Source organism: Monodelphis domestica, chromosome 1 (genome assembly GCF_027887165.1).
Source record: "Monodelphis domestica isolate mMonDom1 chromosome 1, mMonDom1.pri, whole genome shotgun sequence".
In the NCBI taxonomy this organism is placed as follows: Eukaryota; Metazoa; Chordata; class Mammalia; order Didelphimorphia; family Didelphidae; genus Monodelphis; species Monodelphis domestica.
In genome coordinates, this window is record NC_077227.1 from 601,961,812 (window position 1) to 601,988,105 (window position 26,294).

The following is a 26,294-nucleotide window of genomic DNA, read 5'->3' on the forward strand; positions in this document are numbered from 1 at the left end:
GAACTGGACCTCCACTTAGCTTCCACAGCGACTGGAATGGAGCTTTTTGGTGTTAGGGAGAGGGGAGGCTAGAGGGGAAAGGACCGGGTGGGGCTCACCCTGTCCCCACCCCCGCCTTTACCTGTCGGGACTTGCCTGCTCTGGGCCCGAAGTGGGCGAGGTCATCCACTGTGGGGCGGGGCTACAAGGGGGCGGACCCCTTGGTGATTGGATGGCCAGTTCTGGGGCGCCCAGCCTGGGCGCAGCTGCTGCGCTGCGCAGGTTTCAGTTCATAGCTCGCTGCTGCTTGGTCTCCTTCTCTGTTGGGAGCTGACGGTTTCTAGCAGCACTGCAGCGTCTGAGTCGCTACAGCCGCAGCCAGCACCGCAGCAACAGCAACAGCAGCAGCAGCAGCCGCCGCCGCCGCCGCAGCAGCAGTAGCAGTAGCAGCAGCAGCAGCATTGCCGCCGCCGCCACTGGTGCAGCGCACCCTTAGCCATTGCAGTCTCCGACAGCCCACAGAACCCTCAACCTGAGCGACCACCAGCCATCTGATCGCCCTCCACCTCCCTCCTTTCCCCGGCCCGCTCGCCCCCAATGTCTGACTCTGACTCTCGGACTGAGAAGCGCAAGGTAAGCTTAGGACACTCCGACCCAAGCGAAAACAGAAAGGGACTGGGAGACGAGAGCCCACAAGGCCTCCTTGGGTCCAGCTCACTAGAGAGAAAAAGGAGGGCGAGCGGGCGGGTGCGCACTATATTCCCGGGGAGCACACACCCCAAGGAGCCAAATTGCTGTGGCTCCCCAGCCCTTAGGCCTTCCCGCGCCGGTGCCCACGTGCCTGGGAGAATCGCTGCTAGCCCGGAACTAAAGGTGGGGGTAGAAGTGGTGTAGGGTGAGGGGAGGTGGTTCGTCTGCGCCCTTGGATTGCCGGCGAAGTTTACTAAAGTTGAGGGACTTGGGCTCCTAGAATGCGCTCAACCTAAGAGGGACTGGGGAGGTGGTGGAGACAAGTCTGGCGGGGCCCGAGAAACACTGTTCGCTCCGTGTAGCCTCTTATTTCTTTGTCGAGATACGGGACAATTAAGAATCGAATGGAGGTGGGGTGGGGGGTGATAGAGGAGTTGTCAGACTGCACTTTTTAGTCGGGAGCGGGTTGAAGGTGGAGAGGCCCCTGTTCTTTCTTGAAGGTAGTCTTTTGGTACTGGGCCCGGTGGGGTCTTTGGTCGCCCCACCAGGATCTAGGTAGTTCACCTTGTGGCTTAGGGTTTTCTGCTCCGGCTGTGTGTAAGGCATCGCTCTGAAAGGTTTGAGGAACTGTGCAGCGGCTTTGAAGTGACGTGAGTGACAGCGCTCTTGCTCTTAGGCCGAGGTTTAAGGAGAGATACCAATGATAACCCTTATTCAGGCCAGCTGGGCTTCACTCTAGTCTCCGCTTCAGTTTTTCCTTCCCTGCAGAAAGTCTGGGCCCCCACCACAAGAGTTCTCCTCATTTTTTTTTTTGTTCGTTTGATCGCGCCACTACCTGCAGAAGTTGGTGTCGGGAGCCTGAGCCTTTGAGGAATCGGTGCTGGGCATGTACCATGTCTCGTTTTTAGGGAGTTAGGTGGATGGGGAGCGCTACGTTGCCTCTTGCTATGGGGTAAACGCTCACACTTTTTTGGTCTTATGTTGCTTAATGGGGTCTCGGGATAGGCAGAGAGAGTTGAGTCCTTCCGCCCTGGTTGGCGGCGCGGTGGACTGAATGGGAGCTCTCGTTCTACTGGGCTGAGTGCCCTGAGCCCGCGGGAAGTGGACCTAGCTAAAGGCACAGTTACGATCCTAGCTTCTTAACCTAGGGTCGGGGAGGCTGTCCTGTGCTGTCCCGAGACCCGCGGACTGGGAGTGGAAAAACAACATCTTTGTTTTTGGCCTAGAAAGCCAGGAATGGACCTTTTGCGCTGAAAACTTGGCCGGAGGCAATTGGTTGGGTGTCTCGGATTGTCATCCCCTACAGTTTCGGGTTGGGGTCCCTCTCTCTTCCCAGTTTGGCCCTCTGAGTGTCCCTACCCTGTGGATGCATGTGTTGGTACCAGCCTGCCACGTGAGGTGCCCTGGTCCTTTTCCTCTACCTGTCGCGTGCGATTGTCACCTTGGCCTGGGTGTCTTTCAGTTCGGAGTCTGGGAATGGTTTGGAGAAATTGAGGGAGATTATCGCCTTTGGCAGTGTTCCCGGAACTGGGTGTGTTAGAATGGGATGAAGATGGCTTAATATGGGGGATGGGGAGGTGGTCGGTGAAGTGTGGTTGTGATGAGGAAGTCCGAGGGGTGTTTGTGCTTCTGTAGGTCTGTCTGTGGGTTGACAGAGCCGTGGGCCTGCTTTATTGGTTAGGGGTGTGCTGGAGGAGCTGGTATGGATTGCTCACGGAGGCTAGGGGAAGGGGGGAGTTGTAGGGCTTGTTGATTGCTAGGCTGCAGTGTTTGGAGGTGAGGAGCCCGGGGACTGTAGTGTAGGATTTTCCTGTGGACTGGGAGTGTATGTGTGTGTGTGTGTGTGTGTGTGTGTGTGTGTGTGTCTGTCTGTCTGTCTGTCTGTCTGTCTGTGTGAGTGGGGGAGATTAGTTTGAAGGCTGGTAGCTGGATGCCTGGTTGATATTCAGGTTTTTGGGGTGTGGTTTGTTATTGGCCGAGGGTCGTGCTCTCTAGAGTCGGCGCGGTTCCCTCTTTGTCTTCTGGTGACACAGGCCTGGACTAGACCGTTGCCTTCTCTCCGCCCCAAGATCCCCCCTTTTCCCCCTGCTGCAGTTGGTGAAGCACGAGGGGCGCGAGCCTCGGATTCTAAGCGCTGTGCCGCAGCTCCGAGCTGCACGTGACCCAAGGAGGCTTTGGGTGTTTGTCTGTGTGGCTAGGGTGGCTGGGGGAAGGAGAAGTGGGGAGGGGAGGGGAAAAAGGCGCGCGCGAGCTGCCTGCTGCAGTCCCAGCCGCCGCCGAGGCTCCCCGGCCGGAGTGCCACTCGGAAGGCAAGTTTGTCAACAATCGCCTTGCCTCCTGGCAGGCTGACCCGCCGAGGGGCCGCCCTCGTTCGCTCTGGATTGGCTGAGGCTCGACCGAGCGACCGCGTTTTGGCCAATGGGGAGCGCGGGCGCCGCGAGCCCGGCGGCCAGGGGGAGGTCAGCGGTTCTCTGCAGTCTGGCTGAAGAGTGCGTGGGGGGAGGAGGAGGAGGAGGAGGCGGAGGCTGAGGATGTTCCCTGGCGGCGGCAGCGGCGGCGGCGGCGGCGGCAGCGGGAGGAGGAGAAGGCGGCGGCGGCGGCGACGACGGCGGCTGAGGAGGCGGAGGCAACGAGCCGGGCTCGGAGTGCGGGCCCTCGGCTCCGGCGTGTGAGAGTGTCAAGTTGGGAACTTGTTTTGTTTCTCTGGGAATGAATCGAGAGCCCTGAGCGTAAGTCCCAAGGCTTTTGTTTCTCTCGTGAGCACCCTGTTGTTGGGGACACTTAATTTTGGGGGAACCTGCAGCCCGGGAGAGGGGTGGGAAGTGGGGGAAGATCGGGACTGGCCGCGCGCATTCCCGGGGACATCCTGGGGAACCAAGGTGTCGGTGGGGGCGAATCTTTGTCTTCCTCCCAAAATTTCCTTCATTAGAATTTGTTTTAAAAAGAGACAGGCATGATGATGATGTTGATGATTACTTTTTTGTTTTTTTTTATCCTTCCGAGGTGAGATTGGTTTAGGCGCCTCCTACGTTACTGCTGGAGGTGTGTGGGGCTAGGTCTTATGCACTTTCAGGGAGCATGCCCAAAGAGAAAGCTTCCCTGAGTTTGATTGATTTTTTTTTTTTTTTGATGTATTTTTTCTTTGTATACGTATGTGTGTGCCTAACATTTAAAGGAAGCAGGGTGCTTTAAAAAAAAAACGTTCTGTGTCAGGCTGTGCTGGAGAGGCTGGCTTTCTTTCTTGCAATAGGAGTTGAAGACTTGTTGAGTTAGCATTAAGTTAGAAGAGGGGGGAAAAGGGGGGGGCGTGGAATAAGGGGTGGAGTTGGTAGTAGAGGGAACTGAAGAGGCACTTTGCTATGGACAAACTCTATTGTGACGCACTTACTACTACTGATGGCTGCTGCCAAACCTTCCCCAGACTTGCTTCGATCAGCACATTCGGTAGAACAATGGGGCTAGAACAGGGAACTCGTCCAGAAGCAGCACAATCACTGCATCTACTCTTCACTCCTACATTTCAACACAGTATCTGATCCATGGGAAATTAGAGCCTACTGTTGCGTGTTTTTTTTTCCCCCTTTAATTAGCCAAAGCCATTCTTAGAATTCAGTATATGTTTGATTTGAAAATATAGCTGCTCTGTTAATGACTTGGGCATTTATTGTTTTAAAATTGCTTTAAGTAACTTATTAGTTACTCCGTTTAAGAGAACTCCATTTAAGAGGAAGAAGCATAACCAGAGAAATTACATATAGAACTTCTGGTAGACACAAGTGTTTTTTCCCTTGGAAGTTGAACAGAAGTTTAGGAAAGCAGTGGAGTAAGAAGAATCAAAGTCCACCTATGCTGGGTTACTTTGTGGAGTATTTATATAGTACAGATGAAAATTAAGGTAATAGGTATTATAATCTTCACTACATTTTTTTCCTTTCAGAAAAAAAGACCAAATGGCAAAACAACCGTCAGATCTAAATTCTGAGTGTGACAGAGAAGGTGGACAATTGCAGCCTACAGAAAGGCCTACTCAGCCTCAACAACTCAGACCAGGGGCCCCTACCTCTATACAAACACAGTATCAAGGTAATTCAGGTGAAGGGGACAGCTGCTCACCCAGCAGTCCTCAGGGACCGTTTGCACCACCCACTAGCCCTAGTCCATTTGCTACCAGATCCCCACTTTTCATCTTTTTAAGAAGATCTCCACTGCTGCCTCGATCTTCCAGTGGGTATTTCTCTTTTGACACAGACAGGAGTCCAGCGCCTATGAGTTGTGATAAATCTACACAAACTCCAAGCCCTCCTTGTCAAGCCTTCAATCATTATCTAAGTGCAATGGGTAAGCAAGATCATGGTAAGACATGTTTTGGCTTGTTTTATTCTTTTTTGACAAAATGTATGTAACATTTAAAAATGTTCCTTTTGGTGTGACTTTTATAGTCCAAGTTTTGATGGGAATAGACAAATGTCAAATAGTAAAATCAGACTTATCTTTTAAAACCTTTTTCTCAAATTTTTATTAACAGCTGGAAATGGTTTGATGAGATTCTAGTCTGGTGGAAACATTTTCTTAGACCTCTAAAGTACCAGTAATAGAGCATCTATCTAATTTGAAATATGTAAACATTTCTCATATATAAAAAACATTTTGTAATTAGTTTAAGACAGAACTATGTAGTTAAGAAGATGAGGTATTTATTGTTAAAAATTGGAAAGCTTATATTAAGCCATTTTTCTAGGCATTGCTTTTCATCATAATCTTTGAAAATGACTAATCTGGTTTCCATTCAAATTAAATTTTGCTTGAGTGTTGATTAGTCTCAGGTGATGGATTTGACTATTGCATGGCCTTAAGTTTTACAAAGAGGAAAACAATATTCTTAACCCATGCTAATAACTTGCAGTTGTGGGCAAATTTATCCCAAGAAGAGGCATTGAGTGACTTGTCAAACTCATTACTCTTCCCTCCTATTCCTTAACCCTTCTCCTATCTATAAGCATTTTCACTGACTTATTCATGCCTGAAAACTTCTCTTCTGCTTCCCTAGCTTCATTGAAGTTTCAGCTAATGTCCCACTTTCTACAAAAAAAAAAAAAAACTCTTCCTAGCCTCCCTTAATCTTGGTTCTTTCCCTCCGAATTTATTCCCAATTTATCTCCTTTGTATCTTGTTTGGACATGTTGACTCCCTTCATTACATTGTTCCCTAAGAGTAGGGACTGGCGGTTTGTTTATTTTTCCTTTCTTTATATACTCATCATTTAGCACAGTATCTGGCATGTGGTAGATAGTTAATAAATGTTTACTGACCAATATGTCACAAAAGGCAAATAACACTATTGATGGTCAGTAGAGTCAGCTTGTCATACCAAAATCTAGCTTATAAAATAATTTGTATAATTAAAAATAGAGACTTGAAATTAGTATATATATTTGCTATATTCAGTGATTATTTTCATTGTGTCTCAGAAAATATGTTTGATACTAGGAGTCTAGAGCTTGACTTCTCTACTCAATTGTATAACAGTAGGACATCATAGCTATCTATCTTTTTTCAGAATATTTTGGCAGCATTAAATAAAAGTAAATGAATTATCTGGGCCCTAAAATTAATTTTGTACTGATATTAGCCATAAATGTCAGATAAAATAAATTTTACTTTATGCAGATTTGAGGAAAATATTCTTTGTGAGTAGTTTCAGGAAAATAATATGTAACAAGAAAAACTTAAAATTGTTTATGATCCAAAATTTTGATTCTTAAACAAGATGAATTTGCTTAAGTAAAGGGCAGGGGATTTTTTACTAGTAAAGCATCATCTATCAAATTTATTTTTATCCAGAGTTTCCCTCAGGAAAGTGTTCATTTTGTATTAAGCTTATAAAACTTAATTTTAAAGTTTGGAGTCATATGTTTTTTCAAACAGTCTTCCAAAAGACATAGGTCTCATATCTGGACCCAATTAATTAAGCATTTATTAAATACCTAGTAAGAAACAATAAGGTGATATTATGGCAGAGCACTGATCCTATAGTCAGGAAGACCTGAGTTCAAAAAGGGCAGTTTGATTCAGTTTCTAAACTGCAAAATGGTTGTAAAAATAACACCTACCTCCTATGGTAGATCAAACAAGATAGTATTTGTAAGCCCGTAATAAATGTTTATTGCCTTCCTTCCCAGTAGGTACTGTACTAATTGCATGGGATACAATATACTCTTATTTTGGAACTTTTTTATAAGGAAACAAGAAACTAAAAAATTTCACAGACGCTATCCCCGAAAACCTGAAATTATAGATGGAAAGCATCTTGACGTTCTTACTTTTACAGCTATCTGCAGACATTTAATGGGTTCTTAAAATTGACTGCTAAAGATACTGTCTTAACCTTTACTTAAAAAGGAAGTTTCTGTATCCACTTAGGATCTTGGTAGTAGCTTTATAGGAGCAGAAATTTAGAGGCAGAAGGCAACTTGAGACATCAGAAGAATAAACTGAGGCCACGTGAGATTAGGTGAATTTCTCTAAGTCACACAGCTAGCATTCTAAGTCAAGAGCAAACTAGGTCTTCCTGACTCCCTAGTTCAGTGTTCTGGTACTATTTCTTGATGCTTGTTAAAATAACTCTTTATCTTTAATTTATTTATGCCTAGAACATCACTGCTCCTGAAAATATTCTCACCAGGAGCATTTAATACATCATACATACATACATATTAGTTTCCTCATTTGTAAAATGGGAAGTTGAACTAATTTATTTCTGAGTTTCCTGCTAACTTGATAACCTGGGCAAGTCACTGAACCTCTCTGTGCCTTGGTTTCCTCTAGTGTTAAATTGGGATTATAAGAATAGCTTATGTTGAAATGTTATTTTAAGGTTCAAATGAGGTATTTGTAAAAAACAAAATGCTTAGCATAGTGCTTGAGACAGAATATGTATACTTAATCCTTTTTTTCCTCCTAGCTCTTAAGTACATCCTATGATCTTTATGTACTGTATTGTGTCATTTCCTAAATGAAATATTAAGTTGTTAAGTATTGGAATGATAATTGTGAATCAAAACTTTTTGCAAGTTATTTATAAAAATTGCTATTAGTAATTGTTGATCTTATAATCCTGTATCAAGAATTAAACCTGCAAACATGCTGTTTTTCAGACCACAATAATAATCTACAGTGTTTTAGGAAATTTCTGAAGTATGTCAAAATGTCATTAAAAAAGTGTTCTCTTAGGCTTTTGAGCTATGTTCAGTGTTCCCTATTTGACACTGTTGTTCATTAAGACTTTCAATAAAGTCTTTAATAGTCAATTATAAAGATGTCCTTCACAAAGGACTCTTTAGATAGATAGTTTGTATAATTGCAACAAAAATGAATGGTTATAAATAGACTCCTATAAAGAAATTTTCTAAGTGATATATACAGTGTCTATGCCTTGTGGAAGTTATCAGTATTTGAAATTTCAAGCCAGTGAGTTTCTATCAAGAGAGGTGATTATAGTTAGTTTAGTTAGTGTAGTCTTAGTCTAGATTGTAGAATATAACCTAAATATTTTTTTACTTTTGTAATACACGTTTTAAAGATAGTTATTCCTATATTCATGAAACACACACACACACACACACACACATTTTTTTTACAGTTTTTAAATTAGCGATTCTTGTACCCTAGGGACAATAAAGGCTTCTTACCTTAGTTTTTTAGTTAACAAAACATATTGATCAAAAAATTTCTTGATTCTGTTGCTTTTACTTGGGTGGTTAGGAACTTGAATCATTTGCTTTTTAAAAAGATGTTCACATTTTAATCTAATTCAAAAGAAGCCATCACATATATGTATACATACTTTCCTTGATTCCCTATAGCAACATTGTCAGGTGGCATTTTCAGTGGCATAGATCACATGCTTGACCTCTTGGGAGTCAGATTTCACATTTACTGCTGTTCACATTTACTAGTTGTATGATCCTGGATAAGTGACTTCTCTTTTGTGGACCTCAGTTTACTTATTGCCAAAATGAGAATAATACTTGCGCTTTCTAAGTCGTAAGATTATTGTGAGGCTTAAATGAGGTGATATGTGGGAAGTACTTTTGTTAGGATATAAAGTATTAAACATCAGTTGAGATATCTGCATTTCAGAGGTGAGGGAAGTAAGGTTGAGGAGATTAAATGATTTAATGCTTGAGGTCACACAGTTGATAAGTGGTGGAGTTGTCACATAGTTGCTAAGTGGTGGAATTGAAACTCAATAACAACAACAACAATAATAATAGCTAACAGTTATGTAGTGCTTTAAAGTTTGCAAAGCACTTTACATAATTCTTTACATCTGAGTATCATAAGAACCCTACTTCTGATTCCTAATTCCTCTTCCTAGTATACTGTGAAACAAATTGCAAGAAAGTAAGGTTTAGAAATTGAAATATATATATATGAATTTGGTTTTTCCCAATGCTCTTAAATAATGTTGTAGCAAAATTTTGAATTTATTTATCTTTATCAAGTTCAAACAAATGGTATTTATCTTCTTGTAGCATATTGTATATGAATTATCCCCCAATTGGCACAGTAGTAGTTAAGAACAGTCCAGAATTTTAGTACATAACATACTCATAAGACAATTTTCTGGCTTTTGTTTTGTACTGATTGAGACTTTCAGCCTGGTCTAGTTCATAAAATATCTACTCTGCACACTTAATCAGCAACATATGTAATTAAAACAATCCACAGTGGTGCTGTTGTGAATGAAGAATAGAAGATGGGAATCCCATACTCAACTTGTAGAAATTAAATTACATCTGTAGATGGTAATAAATTAAATGAAGCATTCATCATTCAGGGAAAGTTAACTTTTTAAACCTATATAACTGATGTACCAGTTGAAACTGTTCTTTTGAGTTACTTGAATAAGGTGCTTGGTAAATATGCTCCTATACATTTTGTGATTATAACAAGACAAATTATTAACAGTGGCTCTATTTCTGGTATTTTTTCAATGTTTCTTTTTCCTTTAGATATTTTTGTAAGTTAAGACCACTTAAAATTAAATAACACTTGCTATCTAAGCTTATCAAAGCTATAATATTTTATCTTATTGATTATTTTGAAAAATACATTTTCTTATTGTACCTATTTGGTTGTAATAGTTCTCATCTTAAAGTGTTCATTGTAATAGACACTGAAAGAGCCAGATTAATTTTTTCCCCAAGTTCTATGGGTAAGGAAAAGAATAGAAGTTTTTTTCTTACCATGTTCTCAACTGCCTGGACTGTTTTTCTGCTAAAAAAAAGAAGGGAAAGCACATTTGTTGCTGTGATTCTTTGATGACCCTACCTTTAAATTTATAGCAAATAAATGAAATTAATATTAGTTATATCTCTGGCTGAAAAACAAGCTAAATTAAATTTATTGAAATTAATACTCTTCTCCTTAATCTTACCATTATAAACTTTGTACAGAATTATAGCTTTTTAGAAATATAAGGCAGTATGGACAGAGAACTGACCTTTGAGGCCCAGAAGGTCTAGATTCTGGACTTTCCCCTGACAGTCACTTTGTGAAAGAATGCTCTAGGCAACTCTAAGGCTCCTAAGTTGCCCAGAAGGTACCAATCTCTATTGTTAGGAGTTTACTTTCCTGAAAGTTCTTTTACCAATGAAATCACAGTTCCAATCACTCTCCTTCCAACCTTGGAGATTGTTTAATTTCAATTCAACCAATACCCTTATATTTTAAGTAAGAGAGCATTGAACTAAATTGCTTACTTTTAGAGTTAAAACAATAAAATGAAAACCTAGTTATATAAAATGTTAGATAAAAATTTTAAATAAATTAAATTAATTATTCATGAATATGCAGTGATATGTTCCTAAAACGAAATTTATGACTTGAGAATTTGTAATTCACTGTTTAAAGGAAAACCAGGGTAAATTATTTTATGAAGCAGAGATTTTTTTTTGCAATATAAACATTGCCTCCCAATTTACAGGTTTTACAATTTTGAGTTTTTGTTTTTTGAGTTTTGTTAAAGTGAAACATAATTGTTTTCTCAGTTGAAGACTGAATCAGTAAAAAAAAAAAAACATTTATTAAGCACCTTTGATGTGCCTGGCATCAGGGCTACAAAGACAAAAATGAAACAGTCCCTCCCATGAAGGAGCTTATCTTCTATAAGAGAATAAGAGGGGAAAGGGAGCTGTTCCACCTGAGGCCCTTTGACTTTCTAGTAACGAACTGAAGGGTGGGGAGGGTGTTCGTGCACCTACAGAGAGCCCTCTGCCATCGGTTTGCCATCACTGCTCTATAGCATTCTTGTTTGATGCTTATGGAGTTCTTGAAAACTTTCCAGTAATGAGGAACTCACTATTTTGCAAGACAAATTTCCTATGCTGAACAGAAAGTTTTCAAGTTAAGTCAAATCAACAAGCATTCATTAAGTGCCTCTGGTGTGTCAGGCACTGTACTAAGCAGGGAGAATGCAAAGAAAGGCAAAAACAGTACCATAAGGGGATTGCTTACAAGCAACAATGTATCAATGAGAGATATTCTCATAGGGAAGGCATTAGCAATATGGGAGCTCAGAAAGGTGAAATTGTAGCTGAAAGAGGAAGGATAGAAAAGGAAAGAGAGAATTCCAGGCATGGAGGACAGCCAATGAAAATGCACTCTAGGGAGATGTTGTAAGGAATGCAAAGGTAGTCAGTGTCCCTGGATTGCTGGAGGATTTGCAGTGGGGGAGGGAAGACCAGGTATAAGAAAACTGGAAAAGTAAGAGGAATGGAATAGGTTGTGGGGCTTTATAATCCAAACAGAATTTTATATCTGATTCTGGAAATGGAACCATTAGTGTTTGGAAAGGGGGAAAGTTAACATGGTCAAAGTCAAGCTTCAGGAAAATCGCTTTGGCATGGTTATGGAGAATGGACTGGAGTGAGGAAAGGAAGAAAATCATCCAGAAGGTTATTGCAGTAATCCCATGGGACTATATTCCAGAGTGATAGCAGTATCTGAGAAAAGAAGGAGGCATATGTGAGAGACACTATAGAACGATTTGGCAGTTGTTTTGGATATGAGGAAGAAAAGAAATTGAGGAGTTGAGAATGTCACCTAAATTTTGAACCTTGTGGACAGGGAGGAGGAGGATGGTGCTCTTGGTAGTAATACAAAGTCTAGAAGAGAGGAACATTTGAGTGGGAAGATAAATTCAGTTTTGGACATGCTGAGTTTAAGTGATCTAATAGGCAGTTGGAGATGTGAGATTAGGTCACCAGAGAGTATCAGAGGAGCTTACTTCTAGGAATCATCTATATAGAAACAATGTCTAGTCATTGGTTTGGCTCCTCTTTTTTGGAAGTACAAAGTTGCAATCCTTAATTCCTTTTCTTCATATCAATTTTTGTACATCTGAGGACAATGATTAAACTAAACCTCTAAACATCCTCGGTCCCTTCAGATATTTCTCATAGTACACAGTATCTGGCCCTCACACTTTCCTGGTTGCTGTTGTCTGGATTTAGTCCAGTATTTGTCAGTGTCTGCTTTAATTGTGATAACGAATCAGATATGATGTATGCTAACAAGGACAGTGCATTTGCTTCTTAATATCCTTGCTCTAGATATTATATTTCTATTAATGTATTTTAAAAATGCATTTGCCTTTTTAGTAGTCATATTATTTCTTCTTTAAAAAGCAAACAACTCGCTCTTAATCTTATGTTTTAGTATCCAGGATTGACATGGACTAAGCAATTGGGGTTAAATGAACTTCCCCAGAGATACAGAGCTGGGAAGTGTCAGAGGCCCAGTTTGAACCCAGGTCCTCCAGGTGCCATGCCTGGCACTTTGTCCACTGAGCCATCTAGCTACTCCCTCACATTATTTCATGTTGAGCCAATACTCCTAACTATTTTTTATGTAAATTCCTGGCTACAAAGTCAAATCTCTATTTTATACTTGCACGTATGACTTTTTTAAAAACTCAAATGTAGGAATTTGTATCTCTTCATTGTTGCATTTTATTAGAAGGGAACAATGAACCCAATCTGTCAAGGTATTTGAATTTCACTTTTGATATTCACTGTACCATTAATGATCTTTCTGAAGGTGAAAATGGTGCAAAGTAAATCTTTTTCCTGCCTCTTGATATGAAAAGTTAAACAAGACAAGGACCAAGAAGTAAGCCTTGATGTATGCTCCCATCACTATCTAGTTTGGTCTTGACATCTCATCCATGCTGAGTATGTGTATTATTTAATTTCAATAGTTAGTCCCAGTTTACAAACATAAGCACTAAAGTTTAATGGGAGTTACTGTGATGAAAAATGCTTTGGATGCTCAGAGGGGTGCTAATAGGTGAATAGAACTTAGAGCTTTATCTATCCTTGTGACCTTGAGATACTTATACTCTAGGCCATGATTTCCTCATCTATACAAATTTAGGGTCTTGAATACATGATCTTTAAGTTCTGAAATTGTTTTTCTGTGATCTCTGCTTCCTTTTCCAGCCTGGCCAGGGGGCTATGATAGCAACTGAAAAGATTACTAGGCATGAGAGGGAAGACATACCTCTCTTACTTTCTTATAGAAAGAGTCTATGACTAAAGTTATTTTAGTATTTCAGGGGGTACAAAAGTTGCACATGTTAGTAAATTTACCTACTAATATAATACATAGAATTCCCTCAAAATTTCCATTTTCCTAAGGAAAAACATTATAAAAAACCACATTATATTTTTAAAAGAATGAATAAGTTAAGTTTAAAAACATTTCTACCCTAAATGATATATCATAATGACATGTGTGATATGTTTATAGTCAGTTGAAAAACTATTCTGCATTTACTTCTGGTTCCCTGAGATAATTAGGAATTCAGGATTTATAAATTATTCTTAAATTGAGCTGGTGATGTATTACTCCAGAAACATGTGGGGGGAAAGTTCATATCTCTTAGTTCAGAATAATCAGTAAATGTAGTAGTATAATATACTTAGAATGTTGTGTCGGAGAAATAAAAATTTTGTTTAAAAAGATGCAAAAAGTATTTGCTTTCTTTTCCCTTTCACGGACTGCCTTCTAGCTCTATACCTATGATCCATTGACACGTTTTTCTTTTACTACTCATTTTTATGTGACTGAATGTGAAACCCTTTTGGGTCTTTAATTTGTATGAAATCAAATGTTTACCTAAGGAAGTTTTTGTTAGTATGTCAAATTGAAATAGACTGTTAAAAGAAGTATAGTCCAATCCTAGGAGGTACACAGAATCTTGGGTATAAGGTGAATTATGGATAAGAGCTGAGAAATTAACCCTCTTCTATGTACATTGAGTGGAAGTGGATATTTGGAACAGTCCCAAGTATTAAAATTGATTCCACTTCAGTAGTGATGACCAAGTATATCTAAAACCCAAATATTTGTCAGTACCACGGTCTAGTTCTGTATTGAGGGGGTTTCACCTACCAAAATTGACTAAAATAAATTTCTGCAATATATGCAAAGGGTTTGCAAACTTTGCATGAGGGTGCTGAATTTTCCCCCCCATTTTTGTCAAAGCGGTAACTCTTTTTCTACTGGTTTAAATATTCTGTTGTTGCTTATTAAATATTTAAGTAGTGGAACAATTGATTTGGATATGACACCATTAAGAGCAAATATCTAAAATTTCTCATAAATGCACATATGATATTATCAGATCTGTTGCTAGATTATAAGGGCTTCCAGAAAAATTGGATGAACCAATTAATGCTTAAGGCAATAGGCTTTCTTATTTGATATTATCAAGGAAAGTCCACATTATTTTAACAGAGGCACCCTAGGCAACAGGAAATAGAGACAACAAGAAAAGTATTAGGGCAGCCCTAGGACACTATCAACCCTTTTCCTAAAACATTCACAGAGTCGAGGACTAGAACCCCAAATATTGGACTGGGATACAATGAGGAATAGTGCCTGAAAATCTCAGGCATAGTGATCTTGTGGTCCTGTAAGGAGGAATCAGTCAATTAACATTCAGATTCCTTAATACAGCTTTGCTTCATGTCTCTGGATAGCTCAAGTCTAAAAACATGGCAGCTAAAAAAATAAAATAAAGTAAAAACATGGGCAGCTCCTATATTGGAGTAGCTTAAGATATTCTATTGGAAAGGAAAGGTCATATTTAGATGAGTCTTGATAAGTTTCCAATCCCTGAGGTCACAACAGGGAAATAACAGACAGCTAGAACCTGGAAGGTTTTTAGCTTCCGGATATTTTTTGTTGAAGAAAGGTAGAATCCAGAGAAGAACTGTGGCAGAAAAGGGGTGCTAGCTTAGGTGGCAAATCAGGGAACAAGATATCTTGTGGAAGAGAAAGCTAGACCAGAAAAAATAAGGTTTTTTTGTTTGATTTGTTCCTGGGTGGTAAAACAGATATATTAGTGTTTTTTCCCCCCTGCTTGTTTATACAATTAGCACCTTTTCTCCTTAGAAACCGTGTCCAAGGAGAAGTAGTCTTATGGAAGATGGTAAAAGCCACCAATTTTGACTCTTTAGTGAGAAACTTAGATACTAAAATTCTTGTTTTTGTTTTTAGTCAGAAATTTGCAACAGTTAAATAACATAATAAAAAGTGGCCTGTGAACAATATTAGAATATATGTGAATTTAGAAGAAGTATAATTTAGTGTACAAAAAAGTTTGGTTTGGAATTTGAAAATCTTTATATTTTATGCTTGCTTTGGTTTTATCGTTGAGATTTTTGGATGCATTGAAGTTATCCATAAAACAACAGGTTATATAAGACATTCTCATTATTTGAATTTTATTCAATGTACTATACTGATGCTTATAGTGTACTTTAAGGAGATGATACTTCTATTCAAATGTTACCTAACCATTTACTTTTGCCCTTTTGGGGAGGTTCATTCCTGTTATTTCTTAGCTGTGGGGGGACTCCCTGGGAGAAAATGCATACTGATACCTACTCTTCAATTCTAAGTTGTCTGGGGGCATAAAAAGGTTTAGGGATTTTCTTTGCCCAGGGTCAGCACATGTCAGAGGCAGGACTTTATTCCAAGCCTTCTTGGTCCATGTTAGATTTCTTTCTACTCTGTCACATTGACTGTAATTTTTATGTTGCTATATAATAACTAATCTTACTGCCATTATTCAGTCCTTGAATGAGGGAGATTTAAAAGAAATGCTTTTCTCCTTAATAGCAACATGTAAACAACACATATTATGTTGTTTTTATGATGCATTTACTTTAATGAAGCATTAAGCTACACCATATTAAGTTATACTTCATCTTGGCATAGTGAGATGACTGACTTTCAGAGGCTATACTAGCAGAACTCATTTGTGTCAAGTACTGCCAAGTATGTTTTGAGTATGAGCTTAGTTGTAGACCATTGTGAATACTGGCATATAGTAGCTTCTTAATAAATTCTTAATTGCTGATTGAGGATCAGGCATCACCAGGATGTTTGCAACTAAGGGAATTTTTTTCTACATACATCATCTCAAAAAGGCAGTTTACTAAAGTGAAAGATTATAATCAGTGCGGAGAAGAAGAGAACTAAATCAGTGAAATCACATCTTTGAAATTATGGATATACAACTCTGCATTTTTAATGGCAAAACAACTTATTTTTAGAACATTTTTTAGACAAGAATTTATGTCAGAATTAAATGTAGAATTTAGTTTAAAAGTTAAAATTTTAGAGGTCACAGGTAATTTGCACAAGCCAACCTTTAAGTTTGCAATGGCCCTCTATACCTCTTCCTTCCACATGTGGCAGAAGCTAGCTTGGGCTAGGACAGCAGTAGGGAGGTGCTCTGTTTTGTAATAAAACTCAGAAAAACTGAAGAACTGTAGCAATTGGGGAGAGTGACACTCTACTAAGTTCAAGGTAAAGAACCCAACATTTTGGTGAGGCTAGTTCTATCTAATCAGAAGTAATTCATGGCATAGCTGGAGACCTCTGTCCTGGGAAAGGGTTGAGACAACTTTGAGGTCCAGACCCTATGGGAAATTATCATTAAAGGGGAAGAAGTAAGAAAGTAAGATGGTGGAGAGGGGGAGAGGAACTAAATTAAAATTGCTAAAGATCTCAGAGAGAAGAAAACCTAATTTTAAAACTTGAGTATAAGCAAATAAAGCACCAAGTAAAATATTAATAACAAAAAAAAACTGTGGCTGGTGGATCACCATAAATCTATGAATAAATAATGAAAGACACAGGAAAATGAACCTTATACTTGATGAGATAGAAGATCCTATGGATTCCTAAAAGACCTTAGAACCACAGTAGGATATTTCTGAATAGTTTAAAAGTGAAATAAGAATTGTAAAAGCAAAATTAATAACCTACACAGCAGATATAACTGGTCAAAGAGAAAAACTTAAATCCATTATGGTAATTCTCACAAAGAAACAAAAGAGAATACATGATTGGGAATATAAATGCATAGAAGTAAAGGAAAATCTGGAAGAAGAGAAGCAAAAAAGCAATAGTTAAAGAAAATTTCATCTCCACAAACAAGCAAAAACCTATTGATCTTGAAGATAGGATGCCTAAGAAGAGGCTACTAAAGGATTATAGATCTCTTAAAAGAACATTACAAGTGAAAAAAATCTGATCCCTATAATGCAAGAAATAATACAAGAAAGTTGTCTAGAACTTCCAGACACAGAAAACTATTACTCTCCAAATGATTGTACAGAATCACCTACAGAAAAAAAAGTGAAGCTGAATGCTCCAAGACAGATAGTGGTTAAATGTAACAATTCCAATGAAAAACAACAGATTCTTCAAGCATCCAGGAGAAAGACCTTCACACATTAAAGACCATCTCATTTACTTGGGTTTCTCATCTTTGAAAAGGATAAACTTTTTAAAGGTTTTGATCTTATAGGTTAAAAAAAGTCTCTAAATCAATTAATATTCTATAAGTTAGTATATTCTTTTAAGCTATAGACCTATAAACTCAGTTTATTTTCTTTGAAAAGTCATCTACTTTTAAAAACCAAGATGGAACTGATGAAACCAAATGTTAATGTAATCATGGTAGCAACACATATTTATTCTTTGACTGATTTCTTACAGAGAAAATGAAATAATTTCACAATTTTCTTATTTTGAAAGCTCTTATGAGTCACTAAAATTAATTTGTTTTATGATTTACACATGAAGTTTCTTTGGGGAGGGCAGGTGGGGAATGGGGGTGGAGAGCTCATTTTTTGTTCCATTGGTCAAGGGACCTCCTTCTACAAAAGCAGATCTGCATTTGCTTTGCAATAAAGAGTTGCCTGGGGTATACAAAATGTTTAAATGGCTTTCTTAGGGTCACATAGCCCATATGTATCAGGCAGGACTTGAAACCAGGTTTTCTCAACTTCAAAGCTAGTTCTCTATTTACCAGGACATGTTTCTTCTCTTAGAGATATATTTTCATGTATTTTAAAATGCTTGCTTCTTTAACATTTTCTATATACACACACTATTATAGTATGCTTATTAAGAGAAAAGTTGTCTTAACGTGAACCTATTTGTAATTTATTAAGAAGATTGAACTCAGGGCAGCTCTTAGTTATGTACTCCTGGGCAAGTCACTTAACTCCCATTTCCTTGTCCTTACTGCTCTTCTGCTTTGGAGGAACCAATACCTAATACTGATTCTAAGACCGAAGTAAGGATTTTTTAAAAAGTGAACTCAGGTAGAGGAAAAAATGATTATTTAGTAGAGTATGTAGTGAATTGGGGTAGGGAGGTAGAGTTTTGTTTTTTTTTAACTGACAATCTAAATAAAAGTCATAATTTTGAGTTCTAATTCTAGATTATATACAAATAATAAACTTCTTAGATGGTGTGGCATAGAGGCCTAGCCTTGGAATCAGGATGACCTTTAACATATATTGTTTTGTGATCCTGGGCAAATCATTAAGCCCCTTGGTACCTCAGGCAACTTAAGTCTGTAAACTCCAAACTAAAATCATTTACTTTGGTAGAGTCTGTTTCTCCTGAATTTGTTGTTGTTAGTTGTTTTTAGTCAGAGATACTGAAGTGGCTTGTACTTTTACTTCTCTAGCTCATTTGACAGATGAAGAAAATGAGGCAAACAGGATTAAGTAACCTCACTCAGGTATACAGGTAGTTAGTGTCTGAGGCTGATTTGAACTCAAGAGGGTGAGGCTTCCTGATCTAGGGTTGATACTTTATTATGTGACTTGGATACTCCCTTCTGATCAATGAAATTTAAGTGTTAGAATATTCAAACTCTACCTATTTCTTGGCCCCAAAAGGTCATACTGCAAATATAAAAGAAAAATACTGGAATTTAAAAAGCATATAGTGACTTTTTTAAACCTTTATAATCTGTCTTAAAATTGATACCAAATATCAGTTTCAAAGTAAAAGAGAGGTGAGAGTTAGGCAATTAGGGTTAAGTAACTTGCTCAGAGTCACAGAGGTAGGAAGTTCCAGATTATTCTCCAGAATGATTGAATCAGTTCACAAGTCCCTCAAAAGTGTATTAGTGTCTCCATTTTCCCACGTTCTTTCCAAGTTTTGACATTTTCCTTTTCTGTCATAGTAGCCTGTCTGATAGCTGTTGGGGTGGTCCCTCAGAGATAATTTGCATTTCTCTAATACTGATTTAGAGCATTTTTTTCCATGACTATAGACAGCTTTAATTACTTTTTCTGAGAACTGCCTTGTTTGTATGCTTGATCATTTATCAATTGGGGAATGACTTGTATTTTAATATAATTGACTTATTTCTCTATGTGTTTGAGAAATGATGCCTTTATTAGAGACCTGTACAAAATTTTTTTCACCAGTATGTTTACTGTGTATACTTTCTATTTCCCCATATTTAATTTCTGATCATCACCTCACCTAATTTGCCCTCTTTTCTGGTAGTCTCACCCCACTTATCCCCATCCTCTCCTACTTTCTTGTACGTTAAGATAGATTTTCCATCCAATTGTATGTTGTGTATGTTCTTCTCTTGTTAAGTCAATTCCAATGAGAGTAAGGATCACATGTTCCCTATTACATATATGCTGATCAGAGAGGAAGACAGAGTTTTACAAGTAACATAAAAGGACATGGAAGGACTTTAAAATTTTGGAACTTTTTATCATTAGGCTATGTAAGACTGTGTCATGCATGTTTACATCACATATGCATGCACATGCTACATAGAATTATACTTTAGGAAGATACCTCATGGAATGGGTAAGCATACAACATGCATAGTTGCATATTTGAAATGTTCTTTTTTGATTGACAGCTGGTCAGTTGACAGAGGTCCTTTACTTTGTTTTGCATGCTTGTTTTGTCTTGTAAATGCTCTCTTACATGATGCAAGCAGGAGTATGTTTAATATTCTGTGCTGTGTTTTGTGAGTAACCCCAAACACTTTTTTCCCCTTGAAACTGTGAACAGGGTCCCCTGCTTCTGTGGATGCAAGTGCTAATGCTGTTCATTCTCACTCTGTAACTTCTCATGGGCAGTGCATTAAGTCTTGTACCCAGAGCCATGAGAGGGACTCCTGTGATCTCCTGCGCAGTTGTCTGACCCTCCTTTTCTGGATAGCTGAGAGATCTGGAAGCTTTTGCTGCTGCTTCAGCTTTCCCCAGGGCTATTGCTGAGGTGGGGCCTGCCCTGCCACTTTGCTTCCAATCCACCTTCCCCCTAGTGCACTAGACCCCCTGTGCTGGTCTTCTAAGTTGTTTTGGGCTGAAAAATTACTTCACCTCATCTTTTTCTGGGCTATACTGTTCCAGAATTCATTCTGAGGTGTTAGTTTTTTAGAGGGTAATTTGGTAGAGATCCAAATGGGTTCCATGTACCTCCTTCACCATCTTGGCTCTGCTCTCTTAAGTTCTTATATATTGACTTTTAAAACAACTCAATATATCCTTAGTATTTGAGGAAAAAGTTTGGGAAAGGGTGGAATACAATCATGAGAACAATGAAATATTTTCCAGACATTTTTCACAATCCTTTAGTTTGGCAGTTTGTAAATGGTCAGCCTGGTTGAAAGCGGCTCATTTTAGGTTTCCTCATCTATGATTGGATAAAAATCATTGGTGATATTTAATTGAACTTTTTTTTTATTCTAGCAATGTTTTTTAAAGTTCAATCTTAAAAATGACTCTCTGGGCTTGTAACATGTACTGGTATGTTTCTAATACTTTTCATTCCTTGTCTTGTAGTCTGTTATAATTGGTAAAGATAAGAACTATGAAAAATAAAAATAAAGCTCTTTAAAAGAGAAATATTTTCACTTTAGCTTCTGATTGTTGATTTGTGAAAGCATTTTCTCAGAAGCAAAATTCTGTTACCAAAACACCATATTTGAAGTTCCTATTAATAGGAACTAATTTTAAGAAGGGAACCACATATTTACTGTGGTAAAATTTGTTTGTAATGGGTTTTTCATTACTATTTTTCTACTATTTTATCACCTCAGAGAATCTTGTGCTAGGAATTTGCTAATCATTTTCTTTTATTTTCAATTACATCAGATTGATTGTACAGCATATGTAATAATGGAAGATGATGTTCAAATAGTAATCTTTATTTCATGTAAAGAATGTTATTCATGGATATTATCTTTTTAAATGTTGTGGTATGTCTGCTTAAGCTGGTTTTTTTTTTTTTAATCAGTAGTACACTCAAATGCCAAAATGGAGAATATGAGAAATTTAGAGAAACATGAGAGGGTTTTCATGAACAGAAACAGTGAAATAGGCAGTATTAAAAGACACAATTAGTACAACAAAGGAAATAAAGATTCAAAGGAAGCTGAGCTCTCTTGTGTAATTGAAAAACTAATGATGGTCTTGAAGAACAGAGAATAAAATATAATTCCCTCCTCTTGGCAGAATGGTGAGGTGTAAAAATACATGAATAAAACTTAAAAATTGTTCAAAAACTTTTCCCTTGTGATAGATTATTTGTATCCCTTTTCTCTTCCCCAGTATCTTTTACACAGCACTATTAGAAAGTAAAATATTGCTTACAAAGAGTTGCTGTTTGTGTAATACTATGACTAAAATGCTTAGTACGTGAACTATTTGAAAGCTATCGAGTGTTAAAAATGAACTTGAAAAGTTTATCTTTGTTGCTTCAGCTAATTGTGATGACACTCTTGATTTTTTGATCTTCTTCCACTTGCTGACACTAGAGAAAGTCCTTTCTGAAAGTGCCTGATTAATTTCACAGTCAACCACTTAACCACTATATTAATTTCCTGAATTGAAGAGTTTTCATGCTTTGAAATTAACTTGTGAGTTGGAACACTGGCTTGTTCAGAAATGTGTATATATAATTAATGGATTTTATCTTAGGCAACCAAATAGGTTTTTTGTCTTTGAGAAATTCTGTAAGTGGTAGAAAATTGCACACTTACATTCTAGTTTCTAAAATTATTTTCTTTTTAAAAAGGTTTTCTAACAAGTCTTATGCCTAAAACCAATACCATATTATATTGTGATAGCTATTATTCAATCTAGGTGTTAAAATTAATTGTGGCTCAACTCTGAGTATTAAAATTGGTAGTCGCCAGGGATTTAATTTCTAAATACCAAAATGAATTACTAAAATAAAATTGAAATTTATGGTAGTTTATTTACAATAGAGAGAAAATATTAAGGAATGAGAGAGAAAACTCAGGCTTCCTTTGAAATTCTAAGGCCCTAATCAGGGAAAGGAGTCTCAAGCCAATGGGCCTTTCTCGGAGGTTTACACCTCCAGAAAGGCAGGGTCACTAAATCAGCCTTTCACTCACCAGTGGTGACTGTCTAAAAGGGAATTGGTTCCCAGCCAAGTCTGAGTGTCTGTCCTCCAGTCTCTCCTCCAAGTGACTCTTCTTCACTCTATCAGGAATCTCAAATGCTCGAATACATATTGAATCTCAAATGACCCTTCTGGCCTCTGTGGTCCTCTTTTTAAAGATCTTTTTTTCTTGTGTCACCTTCCCTAAATTTCATGTCTATCAATCACAGCAGACACTCCTCTCTAGGACTGTCTACTCTTTAGTTCACACCTTTGGTTAGGTTATACCTTTTGGATTAGTTCGCACCTTTAGTAATTAAAATGGGTAGATCTACTTCAGATACTGAGTTACCACCTTTTGGGGATTAAAATCTAAAAATAGATTGTGGATTACAATTCAATCTTCCCAATAAAGGAAGAGCCAAGTACCTTCATTGTTACAATCAGGGGATTACAATTTAATCTTTACAATAAAAGAAGAGCTTGGTATCTTCATTGTTAAAATCAGGAGATAGCCAAATCCAATCTTCATATAGGGAAAAGGAAGAAAATTGTAGGCAAATAGAAAACATTTTGGCTTAGCCAGTAAATTTTCCAAGAGGATTAAAAAAGCAGTCATATAACTATTTAAGATTTTAACTGTTTAATGTTCAGAGTAGTTTTTTGTTAAAAGTAGCTTATGCTGCTTTCTTTTATGTTTCTTGCTGCCTTCTTATATAGATAAAAGCAACATGAAAAATTGTTGGGATATTCAATGTCAATTGCTTCACTATGGTGATATAATACTACTGAAATTAATTTATGGATTTAGGGCCCTACCAGATCAACAAAGGGATAATTTACAGAGCTAGGAAATATAATTTATTTGGGAAAACAAAAGTATCTCTATTGAAGAAAATAGTCAAAGAAAGGAGAAATAAAAGGGAATACACTTTATATTATAAATCATTCATTATAGTTGCTATGTATTTGTATTGTGAATCAATAACTTTGGTACTGGTTTAAAAAATGAAACAGTACAACAAACAATTAAATCATCTAGTATACAGTAACACTTGAATGCACAAGTTATTTTGGAAAGAATTGCCTTTTTGAAATAAATTGATCAGAAAACTAGAAAAAAGTATGATAGAAATTAGATTTTGGCCAATATTTTATACTTTGTGTTTAAAAACAAAAACAAACTTCAAAATGAATATGTAGCCTGAATTTTAAAGGTATCAGAAAGATGGTTATATTGATTCACTTGTTGGAGTTATGAAGTAGTTCAAACAGTCTGGAAAGCAGTTTAGAATTCTTTGAAGTGACTAAAAATGACCATACCCTTTTGACCTAGAGATTCCATTGCTAGCCAAATCCAAGGAAGTTAGTGATAAAAAGAATGACTCCATGATATTTATAGCATCACTTTTTATAGTAGCAAAGAATGTAATTAATAAATGTTCTTTTTAAAATGCCTACTGAGCTAATTCTCTGGATATAGAGAACCATGGAAAGACATATAAATTAATGCTAAATGAAACAGAACCAGAAAAACAAATATACAATGACTACAGTGATGTAAATGGAAACTATAACAAAAAAATTGAAACTGAATGATCCAAAGACTATAATCATCAAGAGAATTGAAAATGCATTCCCTCCCCTTCTTTGCAGTGGTGGGGGTACAGTGGAACATTGCAGAAATGCCAGAAGTGCCAGACTTGCTGATACATTACTTAGCTTTGCTTAATTTTCTTTTTTATTTGTTATAAGGGATTACTCTCTATGGTGGGGATGGGGAGGGAAAGTTGATACATTGTGAAAGATAAGTGATGTTTAATTAAAGAAAATGTTGGGTTTTTTAAAAGTTTATTGAAGTCAGATTTATGAAACAAAATGTAGTCTTAAAGTAGTAGGGTCATATTTTCCATAAGCAAAAATCAATGTATATTCTAAAAAAGAAAAAGAAAAAGAAAAACAAAAAAACCCCAAACTCCCTTTGCGTGGAGAGTATGAGGGACATATAAAAACTTTTTTGAACAAAAATAATAATAAATTCACTGAAATTTTGGCATTGCATAAAATCTATGAATGCTTTACAGGATTTTTGAAAATTAGTCAAAAGGTATGTTACCTAGAGCCTTGCTTAGATTAGAAATGGACAAACTTTGACTCCTAAATTATAAAGTTAAAATAGGGCTTTAAGGTACTATATGAGGTCTAAGAAGTAAAGGTCATCTTACTGAATAAGAGGTAGCAGGGAAAGTTTCAAGAAGAGTATAATTTTAATGGGACTTTAAATGATAGGTAGAAATTCTCTAATTGGAGGTGGGGGATAAAGGATCATTCTCAGAAAGAGGTGGTAAAAGAATGCATGGAAGTGAGAAGTAGAGGAAGGCTGGAGAGATTTAGTGCAGCTGAATTATAAAGGGCCTTGAGTGGCAGGTAAAGCAGTTTGAACTTGCCTTAGTTGGCAGATAGGGACCCATTGAAGAATTTTGACAAAAAAAGTAATGTGACCAGATCTTTGAGTAGAAAAAGTAAATTAGGTGAAAGATGCTATACGAAGATAATATTGAAGATTAACTAATGTGAAATATTTTTCCAATATTAGTGATTTATCCTAATCTATCCACAAATCTTTTCCCAGGTACCATTTGTCAGAAGTCTTGCAGGTGCTGGATATATAACTGGAATAGAGCAGAACTGAACTTTAAGAGGATGAAAACCTTTAATATTGGCATCTTATTATAACCAGTTGAGCAATAAGGCTAGTTTTCTAGCTTGACAAGAATAACCCTTTCTCTTTTTTTATCTTTCTTATTTTATCCTCTTACTATATCCTGTTGCTTGAATTTAACTGTTTTAAATGAGGTTAAGGAAAATTTAAGGATTTATTTTCTTCAAAGTGATTTTTAAAAACCTCTTACCTTCCATCTTGGAATCTATACTGTGTATTGGTTCCAAGGCATAAGAGCAGCAAGGGCGAGGCACTGGAGGCTAAGTGACTTGTCCTGGGTCACACAGCTAGGGAATGTTTCCAGGCAGATTTGAACCCAAGACCTCCTGTTTGACTCTCAATCCAATGAGTCATCTAGCTTCCCTCTTTCTTCAAAGTGATATTAACTGTATAATATGGAATGTTTGTTTTTAATTTATGAAATCTTATTCAGAGGAGCTAGTTCTCAAAGTATGTACCAATTTAATTTTGAAAACTGATTTTTTCAAAATTTATCATTTTTTCAAATGTTCCTGTCTTTCATTCAATAGAAATATAGCCTATGACATTACTTTATAAACTTGTACATTTCAGATTTCATAAGATTTATTTAATATCCAGAAGAACGGAACTGCATTTAGGGTATGCTGCCACCAGATGGTGTTAGGTATCTTGCTTATGTAGACTAAATTAACAGGCCTGTGCCATAAATGTGGTTGGTTGAAATAGGTTAACGTGCACCTCTGTTTTTTATAAAAATGAAACTTTATTCAAATAGCTAAGAGTTAGCATTTCATGAATAAATGATTGAACTGAAATTCCTTGCATCAAAAAAATCACATCCTGTCTGTGACTTAGTAGATAAGTGCTAGGGAGATATTTCAGACACCTAGAGGTTAAATGGTTTTACGTAGGGGGGTCATTCAGCTAACAAGTGACTGAATTAGGACTTGAATTTAGGTCTTTCTGATTCTAATCCCAGCTGTCCTTACATTATACCTGCTTTAGTCTAACAACATATATTACATGGAAAAAGTAGGTTCTAATTAAAAGAAGTGAACCCCTTGGTACCATTTGGTACCTTTCAAACAAATCCCTAAATGTTAAAGTTTAACTTAACTCAAGCCTTATCCCTTGGAAAAATGGCTCTGTTGGGAAGGTT

The 26,294-nt window shown here is 37.5% G+C and overlaps 1 protein-coding gene across 14 annotated transcripts in view; it reads left to right on the plus strand.

Moving 5' to 3' along the window:
- Positions 1 to 222: 222 nt before the first annotated feature.
- The window catches only part of BCL2L11 (BCL2 like 11), a 53,193-nt gene continuing 27,121 nt past the window's right edge, over positions 223 to 26,294 (plus strand). For 2 of the 14 annotated variants that reach the window (XM_056813768.1, XM_056813772.1), the window contains exons 1-2: positions 3,261 to 3,398; positions 4,607 to 5,007. In XM_056813768.1, coding sequence (XP_056669746.1) covers positions 4,620 to 5,007 — 388 coding nt within the window. In that variant the 5' untranslated portion in view covers positions 3,261 to 3,398; positions 4,607 to 4,619. Of the gene's footprint in view, positions 613 to 3,260; positions 3,399 to 4,034; positions 4,229 to 4,259; positions 4,493 to 4,606; positions 5,023 to 26,294 lie in introns of those variants that run through there. The other 12 variants (XM_056813774.1, XM_056813775.1, XM_007476579.3 and 9 more) reach the window with 12 other exon arrangements.